The following is an 11,071-nucleotide window of genomic DNA, read 5'->3' as shown; positions in this document are numbered from 1 at the left end:
GGAGGATCTGAAGCGACGCGAGGAGAAGAAGAAAAGCAAACAGGACGCCACGGTCAAGGGGGACAAGCTGCTCACCATCAGTGCCCGGATAGCGGAGCATGATCTTGCCTCCAAGATACAGAACGTCCAAAAGTGGCTCACCAAATCGTACGAGGTGCGTGTCGTGGTCACCGGAGATGGTGCTGGCAGTAAGGCGAAGCAGGAGGACATTGTCCAACGGTTCGAGACGAACGTCAAGGAGTGCGGCAAAATCGTACAGAAGCGCTTAAGGGACAATGATTTACGATTCAACATACTGCCCGTTGCTGCTGGAACTGCTCCGTCCACCGCAACCGCTGCCACAGGGTCTGGCAAGCAGAAGGCTTTGCTCGAGACGAAAGGAACGAATAATCCGTTGGCTAATGGTGGTGGCGATGTGCAAGCTGTACGTGGCATACACTACCAGGCTAGGGGTTTGCTAGCGTGACAATCACAGCACAAGGACAGAAGCAGCGAACAACTGTCGAACTGTAGCAAAGAGCCGGTAAACGGAATGCAGCGCTTCAAAGTCACGGGATGTGTCGCGCTGGTCCTATGCGTGAAGTATGCCTTTTGGGCTTATCTACTCAGGGGTGATAGATGACCACGTAGCGCAGCGGCATGCAGCAGCACCCGCATGCATTCGAGTGTAAAGTTTTGAATAATAATAAACTAGCATCAATTTAGATCATAAATCACGTAGCACACACGCTATTTTCCTTCACTCCCATACCCGAAAATGCACCGCTAATCGTTAACACTACGTTGCTGCCGTCACGATAATCCTCGGCGATTTATTCATTCCTATTAATCCTTTTAATCCCGTGCCGGTCTCTCGGTTGGAATGGAAATAAATTAGATTCTCGACACTTCATCACGTATCACGCTGCGCGCCGGCATACAAAGCCGGAGGAAGGGTGGCGAACGATGATAGTGATAGTGGCGATGGTTGTGGCAACTTGTCGCATTATCCCGGCCCATCCCGACCGGGTGATGCGGTGATGCGTAACGTGCGAGTAATTAAATTATTCAATTCCATTTCAGCTTCGAGTGGCGATGTCACTGTCAACTCTAGAGGACGAAGAAAATGGATGGGAAGTACAAATGGACAACATATACTGGGGAAAAAACGTGCATGTTATACGCATGCCAAAGCCATAAATTTATCTCGATTCCGAGCGAGCGCATCCGGCGGAAATGTGTGCTGCGAACGGAGGAGGGTAAGGGAGGATGCAACACCGAGATTTTTGTTGAATGCATTATTAAGTAGCCCGGCGCACTCGGCATCACCGCAAGGTGCGATACTGCGATGGTGACCGTAGCTAATGGCGGTTGATGCGGTTCGGTTTCGGTTTTCCCTGTTTTATCCCGGTTGGTAGCGGGGCTGAGTGGTCACGCGGTACGTTTGCTTTTCGGTTGCTTGATGACCGGAAGTAATGACTATCATCAGGCTGATCTCTCGTGGTGAATCAAACCATAAACTTGAACGATCAGCGAACGAATCCTTCGGCAAGCGGAGCTTTAACCTTTTTGCTGCAGTTGGTGCTCTTTTGTTTTGGTGGCGCTCCACCACCGAAAGGACAAAATCGCCTTTCACTGTTGCATAAAGGATGTGGCCGAGGGGCAGGGCGGTGCATTGGCCTACGTCCGGAGTAAACAATGAAAGTTTATTCAGCGGCATTGCTTCATGCTGCTGCACATTCGATGTTCCCGGAGGGAGGTTTACTCGTGTGCCATTTTATGTTGGCACAAAACATGAATGCCTGCCATTTTATTACCGGAAGTGAAGTATGCTTTTCAAGTGGTGGGGCGAACGATACCGGGGTGCTAACAGTGAAGTGCATATAGTGTGCACTTTCGGTGTCCCAGTGGAGTGAGGTTTTATCGGTGTTTGGCCGGGTGGTGGCTCTGCTGACGTTTGCCGGAGGTCGGGGAGAATGAAAAATGCAAAAGGATTTCCTTCTCGTCTGGTCGGCCAGTAGCGCACCACCGGCACCATATAACTATTGGGCAATATTTTGTGGTCATGCATTGCTTGGAGTCGGGACTGGGTATCCGAGTTGATACCTCCCATTCCCTATGCATTAGAGAATCTATGTTTTATGGACCAATTAAACAAACGAAAGCAACGGCATGATGCTCCAGGAAACTGTACCGGTTCTCGTGTGGAGCTCAGTAAGATCTGGCGACTACAGTTGGCACTACCGTTGACACAACATCTTCCTTCCAAGTTCTGCCCTTTTTTTTCTAAAATTAAATTACCATCATCATCGTCATCATCAGCATCGTCATTGCCACCAGGGTGAGTAGGCTTGTGCAAATGCCTGGTCAGCATCTTTACACCAACAAAAACGGAACCGCTCCCGATCGTCTATCGTTAATGGCCGTTTCTGCTGTTCCTGGCACTTTCTCTTTCTCTCTCTCTCTCTCTCTGGTGGTGTGTCATTCATCTTGCGTCCGGAGAGGTTGCTTTCATCGATAGCCATCTCTATTGACGGAATTAAAATCGTCCGCAACTGTCGAGGGTTTACGGTACGTGGAAGGAGTATCGATCCTGCTGTTGCCGAGTCGCCACCGAGACCGAGAGGAAGGCCTGGACTGTTCCTGGCGGGGGTTTAGTGAAGTGGTCTACGGTGCCACTTGGCAATGCTGAACACGTGCCGGGCACTGTGTCCCGGGGAGAAGCGGGAAGAAGAATCGAAAATGGTGATTAAGCGTTTTCCTGCGAAATCCGCTCGCTATGCGCTTGTCCGAATGATTAATACCACCCCGGACTGGCTGGTTGGGTTCGGTCGGAAGTCGTAGGCTCTGCTGATGGCGATAGAGTATAGCAAAACATTATCAGTAGTTGAGAGTAATGTTTTGAAATGTAGACAGAACAGCTCCGCGCGCTTTTTATGTCTTCCGAATATTAATCAAAGAGATTCCACGCTCCACTGCGTTTTGCGAGTGTGGTAACGAGGAATCGATAGGCCAGTGGGGTGACTGATGGAAGCAGAAGCAAGCCTTACAGATGAAGCTTTTTTTCTTTTTCTAAAATTTTTAAACCCTTCTTAGTGCTGACGGATGCCGTTGGACTACCAGCCGTGGGACTCCCGGAATACATACGAAATTGAAATTTCTTTCGTCTAGCCAGCGCAGTAGCAGCAGCAGCAGCCGGTACCGCCAGTTTGTGGCCTTCGTTTTGTGGCTTTGTATCAGATTCGGAATCAGAAAATTATTCCATTCATCCATCCTCAGCATCAGCATGACGGCCTAGGAGGACAAAGTTCCATTAGGATTGGCGTGAGCAACCTTTTTCGGGGGGACAGAGAGGATTGGAGAAAGCTGCTGACAAAGTTAAAATATTCAATTGCAACCACCAACCAAAGCCCCAAAAACCACCACCGCAAGCCTCCTAGCTATAAGCGGCAGCGATGGAGGTGGAGAGGGTGGTTTGGAACAGGCAAGACATTGGGGGAATCCTTGTCCACGGTAGGCCTACACTGGATGGCGTAGGTGTAGCTGAAACACCATGAGCATTGGTGCCTCAAGGAGAATTGCGGCTACCAAATTGAAGTCCTCTGAATCTTGATTCTGTCGGGACTTTTTCCATCTAAACGGTACACCGTTTAGGCGTCCTATAGTGCCTCTCGACAGCCCAGAGAAGGACATGCTAATGTCCTGGGCGTAGAGCAAAATTCGTGCAGCACCGATGGTGACGAGCGAGCGAGCGTCATTTGTTGCGCTTCGGGTTTCACGAAAACTTTTTGACGAGCACCAGCAGCAGCAGCAGCACCAGGTCTGTTCATCTGATATTTTTGGGAAAAGTTTTTTTTTCCATTTTTTTTGGTTTCCCCTTTCTCGCATTTCCTAGACGCTCGAGGCTCGCCGGTTTTTCAGGTTTATGGTGACGCTTTACATTAATTATGAACAATAGAAGGGGAAGTACTTAATGGCCGCTTAAGGGACGGGTTTTCCTTCGTCATGGGTTGGTTCTTTTTCGCACTTCAAACGGATTCGCCTTTCGGTCAGCGGTCAGTCGGCCAGCGGAGGGCGCTGGTTGCTTTCGGGAGTGGATAATGAATTTAATGTTGCTCGAGCGTCGATCCTTCGGACGGAAATAGAGCACGCTCCGTTACTGGATTATGGACATTATCTTCTACACCGAAGATCGCCCATCATTTATATGCCTCTCCGGCACTGAAGATAACAATCGGAATCAAAATCATGGTTCGTTTTGATGTCTGACCCATTGGCACTAGTGTTGACCAATAAACCGAGTAAGGCGTAGTACCGAAGCGTTGAAGCCATTAAACCCCGACCCGGAGTGTCTCTATTGCTTCGGAGCGCGCGCAGCACTAAAGCCCGTCACGTAATGTTTGAGGAAATTGGAAACGAAATGGGTGCTTGCATTCGGTTTTTGCTTGGTCTTAACGCAAATGGGCCGAGGGTCTGGGGCCAGGAAGTGACACAAATCAAACTTTACGCCCTGAGCCGACGCCCAGGGCCCAGGAGAAAAGGACTCTCGATCTCGTTAACAGTCATATACTGGCGCCATTAAGTGAAGCAACATTTACTTTTATTGAGTTATCTGGTGCGAGGGTGTGTCCGGGGTTCCTATTTTTGGGATCGCATCGCTTTGGCTTAGGTTATAGGTTATTGCCGAGTGTAGGTCCTCGCAGTGTACCAGGATTCGGATCGTAGGAGGGAAGGCGAGCGCCACAAAACAACAGGACTCGAGTGTGTTCATTGCTCTTCATTTACATGTTTGTTTGCTTATCGTGGGCCCAGGGTCGGAACCAGGGATCACTGGATTTCTTTCCATATCCTCTCTGGGGACAGCTGGGGACAGCGGGGTTTGGTGTCTGGGCGGGGCACAGACACTTGCGGGAAGCACACCGAAATGGTGAGAAAGCGATGAAAATTAAATGATAACATACCACTGCCCTCAACAGCACTGTCAATACTCTGTAAACACATGGTGCGTACATTCGGTGCGTGCGTGCGGGAGTCGTTAATGCACGAGCCCGGAATCGTAAATGAAGACAGTTGACGACAGGCGAACGAGCGCGTGTTCGACACGTTTCGATACGCGGGAGATGTGTAAGTCCTCGCACTCGCTTCATTCCATGGCAAATGGCACGTAATGTTGGGGATTGTTAAAACATTTTCATCGTATTCCGGTGTTGGGCCGAGTCGAATACTTCGGGAAAGTATTGAATGCTTTTCACGATAACACGCGCTCTGATATCGATACGCGCCTTCTCTGGCTCGTTACCGCGATGGGTTGCTTCTGTTTGAGTATTAATGTCACGCCATTTGTTTTTACTGCTGGAGAGTTTAGCGATTTATGGTGATGATTGTGGTCGAAGTAGTCGGGTGCGAGAGTTCCAGCGGCCCAGAATCCAGAGTTTCAAGTTGAATTAACAACAACAGCTTCGCCATTCATACAAATTCTCTCATTACAGCCGCCTTTTGAGGCCTCAGGACAAAAATGGAACTGACTCACTACGTCACTGGGCGATTAACTACTCCAAAACGCTCCTGATGGCTTCATCATATCCTTGGCGCGCTATTCCGTGAACCACACTCGCCCATTAGCGCTCGTGGCGCATTGGAATGGCTCACAAAAAACGAACGCCCGGAACACCGGCCCGGAATAACAATAGACGCATAATAACGATAACAAACAGCAAGATTAATATTAAAGTGCCGGAAGCTAAATGAAACGCCGAATGGGTCCCTAATTGCGCGCAACAGTCGGACGAGAGCTTCTAAAATTCTGGAAGGCTTCTCGCAACACCGACAGAGCGCACCTGCAACAGGGATGTGCTGCCAGGAGCTTCTATTGTTTCTGTAACGAAGCACATTTTTAACCACCCCCCGCGCTGAGTGGAAGATGGGGGGAAATGAATCAAGTTTAATTAGCACATAATTTCAGTCAAGTTGTGTCGTAAATTATGGAAGTCCCTCCACGCCGAACCCGATGGGCGTGTGACGATAATTCGCAGGTGAACGAGCGAACGAGCGAGCGAACGTTCGCGTGATACCGTCGACGTGGCTTGCGGCTTGGTCGAAACGATTTTAATGTCTTCCGCCGGATATGGCCAACCCACCCGGGCGCCCCAGGCCACCGATCGCAATGGAATGGGCTTCTCTTAATTTACGGCTCAAAAGTTCGCTTCTCGCAAATGTTCCGAATTTCAGCATCATTAGTCTTCGAGGGCTGGGAATCGTGGATTGCGCCCAGATTTGTCGGCAAGCCGTGACCGGGTTTCCTTTTGGGCGGCGGGAACGTTGAGTTGAGTGCAGTTGATTGCACCGGCAAGAATCGGACCATGCCGTGGCCCATCTTCACCTCGTACCCAACGCGCCGTGACGTTCGGTTGCAATATTTTATGACTCAAGCCGCGCGGCCGCGTGATTTACGGTCGGACCTGTCAAGTCAAGTCAGTCAGCTGAATCACACGGCGAACGCAAATCCTTATCCCTAGCGAAGGTTGAAAAGGTGAACCGGCTGTGGTCGAGACGGGAAGTCGTCTCTCTCTCTCTCTCACTCCGAGGTGCAGATAACAGGAAGTAAGGTACCGGATGTTTCACTTTAGCCGCCTCCTTCCGGAGTTCTGATTGGGGGAGTCGTGAGCGTGTGCCGGAGTCTGCTGCTTTGAGTTGCTTTCTAGGAGAGTTTCCGGGGTTCTTTCGCAGACTTCCGGCAGGTATCCGTAACCATAAGGGAATGGAAAGGGAGGGAGGGTTATTGGAGGGTAGGAAATTTTCCATCAAATCTAATTTATTTTACCGTCAACAGCTTGCCATGTTATTGCACCCACAGGGTAATAAAAGTGGATCATCTTTTCGAGCATCAGCAGCAGTGGCAGTCTAGTGGAGTGCCGCGCTGGGTTAGGCTGGGATTGTGGTCGAGAAGAAAGCGCGGATTTTATGTTCGACGCCGAAGGAAATTGCATGGATGCGCATCCACCAGAGACAGCCACAACAAGAAGCTCGAGAAGAGCGAGACGCACGGAAAGCACTCGAAAGTACATTCAAAACCACCATCTCCCAGTGATGGCACCAGGAAACGCCAGGCTCGAGAAGGTTTAGATTTTGGGACCGGAAGTTCAACTTCGACTATGGAGGGCGTATCGTGCTTCACTTCTACAGCTACCGAAGGGGTATCAGTACTGGAGGTGTACTTTAAACTCAAATTCACTCTACTACAACCACTCCTCTCGAATGCGACCTCGGGAACTGAATGTCCGGTGTAAAGCAAACTAGCAAAGCGAGTGCGGATGGGGGCGAACCGTTCCGCACGAGGTTGTTAGTTTTCACAAGAAATCCTTCGTTTTGAGTGGTAGCTTTATTTGGTGGTGCAATACACACGGGACTGTCACTGTGGCCAGGCTCTCGAGAATCCAGTTGCGCTCGAGTCAATTCCGGATCTGCTGGCAAGTGCTCTCGAGGAAGGACAGCGTTTTTTGCTTCCAGTTCTTGTCGTTGATCTGTTGCAGCATGGTCCTGTAAACATTGAAATGATTATAAAAGAAACTCCTCCGAGCGTTGTACATGTAAAGTGGAATTCTTGTGTAACTTACCAAGTACGCTCACTGACATAAACTTGCACAGTAGGCTTGGGGAACCCGTTAAAGTTGGTGGCAAAGGTCATTCCGTACGCACCGAGATTGTCGAACACGATATAGTCCCCGATTTGGTGCTCGGGGAAGTCCACATCCTCGCAAACGATGTCAGTCGAGTCACAGGTCGGTCCCCAAATCGTGGTCCGGAAGGTGGCTTCATTACGACGCTCACGTCTTATCAATGGTACGGCGCGATGCAGATCATTGATCTGGCGTAAGCTCAACCAATCAAACAGCGTCCCAAACACACCATCATTGATGTAGTACATGATCTGTTCGATTTTTTCCTGCTCTCCCGACTCCGGATCGTAGATCACCTTTTTCCCTTGAATGGTCGAGAGGAGTGTGACGGCGGAGCCAACGTAATATCGGCCAGGTTCCGCAATCACGTTCACCTCCTCTGCATTGGGGAAGAATTCCTCTAGACCCTTCTGTACCGCATCAGCATACGGTTGGAACGGTTTATCATTATCTCCCGGGAAACCTCCACCAATGTCCAACAGGTCCAACCGAACACCGAGCTTCGATTGAGCGTAATCGAACACTACCCGAGCGGATTCGATCGCACGATAGAAACAATCCGCATCTAAACTACCACACCCAACGTGAAAGCTAACGCCAACCACCTTCACACCGAGCTCGACCGCACGATCCATCAATCGAAGTCCATCTCCGCGAGCATCGCATCCAAACTTCTTGCCCAACTGGATCAACACACGATCGGCATCGTGCCGGATACGTAGCACTAACTCCGCGTCCGGGTACTCTTTGGCCACCTTCTCCAGTTCACACACGTTGTCGAACGTCATCCGCTTGACGCCGTGCGATCGTGCAAAGGCAAGCGCTGGAAGGGATTTGATGGGATGAGCAAACAGGATCCGCTCCGGTTCAACACCCAGTCCCAGGATGGTACGTATCTCAGCTTCCGATGCACAATCGAATCCAGTACCGAGCCGTGCCAGCGTGGCCACGATCGCTGGATCATCGTTACACTTGACGGCGTAAAACGGAGTGACGCGAGGCATGGTACGCAACCAGTTCAGATGCTTCTGGACGACATCGTCCAGATCGAGCACGTGCAGTGGATGCTCCCGTGTTCCGGTTTCGATAATTCGATCGATTTCCTTCTCGATACTGTCCACCGCCGGTGGCAGAATCGTTAGGTTGTCAAATTTCTCAAAGTTTCCACTTTCTGGTGTCATCTCGCTGGTCAGCGGGTCTCGTGTACTACCTTCTGCTTCGCACAACTTCGTGGGCTAAACTGATGTGAGCCACCGAGAACGTGCTGCCACCGGGAGACCTTGTTTGATCTGTCACCGACGCTTCATCTTTAATCACCGACCAGTTGACAATACGATAAGGTCGCACGGTATTCCTAGACACAGAGACACCTCTCATTGTTTTGTGAACCGTTCTTCATTCCGTTTTTTCTCCCCCCCCCCTCCCTATCAAATTTGTTCCTAATCGAATCAGCTACAGCTACTGACTGGTCGATGAAACTTTTTGTCTCCGGCATCGGATCCGAACGGAACGGGCTGATAAGACGTGGTTGTTAAGGCAGATTGGAGTAACAGTCAATTGGGATGGGACGAAAAATACCGCGTATTCGGTGGTTCTCGTTCATCCAACTCGTCCAATGTTCGCCACGCCGTACGCGTATGCTTATCATCCTTGACAACATCGTGGTGAAGAGGAAGAAAGGCAAGATAAAAACTAAGTGAATCTCATCAGCGTAAAGCACGTGCTTGTAAGGAACGGTCTGTTGCTGAGCGATAGCACCGTGCTGCCGGAGAGTACGGGATTGGCACAATTCTATTTACAAGACCATTGAATTGGTTTCACAATTGGCTTAAGTTATAAGACTTGAACAAATTGGTTCACTTTGTTTTTATCATCGTCCATCCATTGAAGGATCATTGAAAACGAAACTGCCGTGGAGCCAAACAAAAAAAAAACCATGGTACGGTACAGTTCCATTGCTCTCCTCGACTGCACTCACTGCACTTGCACCTGCATTCGCACAAGCCACACCACACAAGAGAGAACAAAGTGGTTCACTATTCCTAGGCGGCTCTTCAAACCGTGGTTAATCCGCTTTTCGCTATTGCTGCTCCGTCATCGTCGTCGTCGTCGTCGTGGTACGCTTTTTCTGGTGCAGTTAGTGCATTCAAGATGCACCAAGAGATCAGATGATGCTGCGGCCGAGATACGAGGCTTATCTTGTTTCGCTTTGCTCTCTGTCTTTGCCGGCGGGCGTTGATACCGCGAAACAACTGCAATTAACTAATCCGCGGCTTTTTCTCTGGTGCTATGAGAGTTGTTTGTGTCTTCGGTGGGGGCAAAAGAAGATAGCAACCCCGGGGGGGGGGGGGGGATTGTGGAACAGAGTGTTTTTTTACTTGCTTCTACATGATCATCTACAGTCTTGAGGAATTTAAGACTTTAATATTGTTGGTGGAGGCGGAAATAAAGCTGTTAATTTAATTTTCTATTATTTATTTTGTTGAATTTTTTCTCAATTCTAAATTAAGTACAAAGGATCTTTCCATTAGACTGTAAGGTTTCATCAAGAGGAAGAAAATGTTACAAAATTGTTTTTATTATTGCAACACAATCAACAAAAGAAAAAGTAAAAATCAAACCTTTAATAAAGATCACAAAATCATTAGATATTCAGCAAGGCAATCTACTCGAAATGAATCAGGCAAACGGTAACAAGAACATGTGATGTGTAGGAAACAGAAAAAAAAATCAATATGGATGACAAGTAGCGCGAATGTGAAAGATAAAAGGAATCAATTCCGCTTGAAATCAATTAACTAGTTACATCCCATTGAACGTCAATTGCCGATTCCCCGAAATCACTCACCATAGATGTAATACAACATACCCGTTAGATTCTCTCGAATCACTAGTGTTTCAATTCACGACAGGCACCAGGTAACTAACAGAGCACCGAATGGCATACACCACCTTCTTGCCACTTCACCCTTTCAAGTTTGATGTCAGCAGCAGAGGCAACATCGTACCAGTTCCACGTTCGATGGTGGTGGAGGCCAATTTATTTCCTCAGCCAGCCAGCCAGCAGTGTCGAAGCGAGCGACGATACACGCGACGGGCAACGGGCGGGGCTGCAAATATATATATTTATTTCCGTTCCGCATTTCATTCAATTTTCTACTCTCCTACTTCAACTTTGCTGTCGATTGCATCCATTCCGTTTCCGGATCGGAATCATTTAAGGAGCATCGCGCGCTGGATCGCATCGAGCATCCGGTGGAAGTGCATCCGTGCTCTCGCGATGCATCTTCTCGAGGCGAGTGAGACAGACACGAACGCTCGAACTCGACGAAGGGTCCAGGAGCACCGGACCAAAGTGTAATAGCTGCTGAAAAATGTAGCAATTTCCACTCCGGCGCTTCGATGCCAGTTCCAGT

At 49.2% G+C, this 11,071-nt stretch overlaps 2 protein-coding genes across 2 annotated transcripts in view; one reads left to right on the top strand and one right to left on the bottom strand.

The window, feature by feature from the left end:
- LOC126575093 (translation initiation factor IF-3, mitochondrial) overlaps positions 1-707 on the top strand; it is a 1,221-nt gene extending 514 nt beyond the window's left edge. Inside the window, exon 2 of the mRNA XM_050235632.1 lies at positions 1-707. This exon is cut by the window's left edge and continues 27 nt beyond it. Coding sequence (XP_050091589.1) covers positions 1-466 — 466 coding nt within the window. The 3' untranslated portion in view covers positions 467-707.
- A 6,631-nt stretch (positions 708-7,338) lies between these two features.
- LOC126575032 (ornithine decarboxylase-like) lies at positions 7,339-8,883 on the bottom strand. The gene is made up of 2 exons (XM_050235517.1): positions 7,593-8,883; positions 7,339-7,515 (listed from the first exon to the last, which is right to left on the bottom strand). The coding sequence occupies exons 1-2, from the start codon at positions 8,834-8,836 to the stop codon at positions 7,428-7,430; spliced, it is 1,332 nt and encodes a 443-aa protein (XP_050091474.1). The 5' UTR covers positions 8,837-8,883; the 3' UTR covers positions 7,339-7,427.
- Between the last annotated feature and the right edge of the window lie 2,188 nt (positions 8,884-11,071).

This window comes from Anopheles aquasalis, chromosome 3, assembly GCF_943734665.1.
Source record: "Anopheles aquasalis chromosome 3, idAnoAquaMG_Q_19, whole genome shotgun sequence".
Lineage (NCBI taxonomy): Eukaryota > Metazoa > Arthropoda > Insecta > Diptera > Culicidae > Anopheles > Anopheles aquasalis.
Note: the sequence above shows the minus strand (reverse complement) of the source record. Positions and strands in the feature narration are given on the sequence as shown.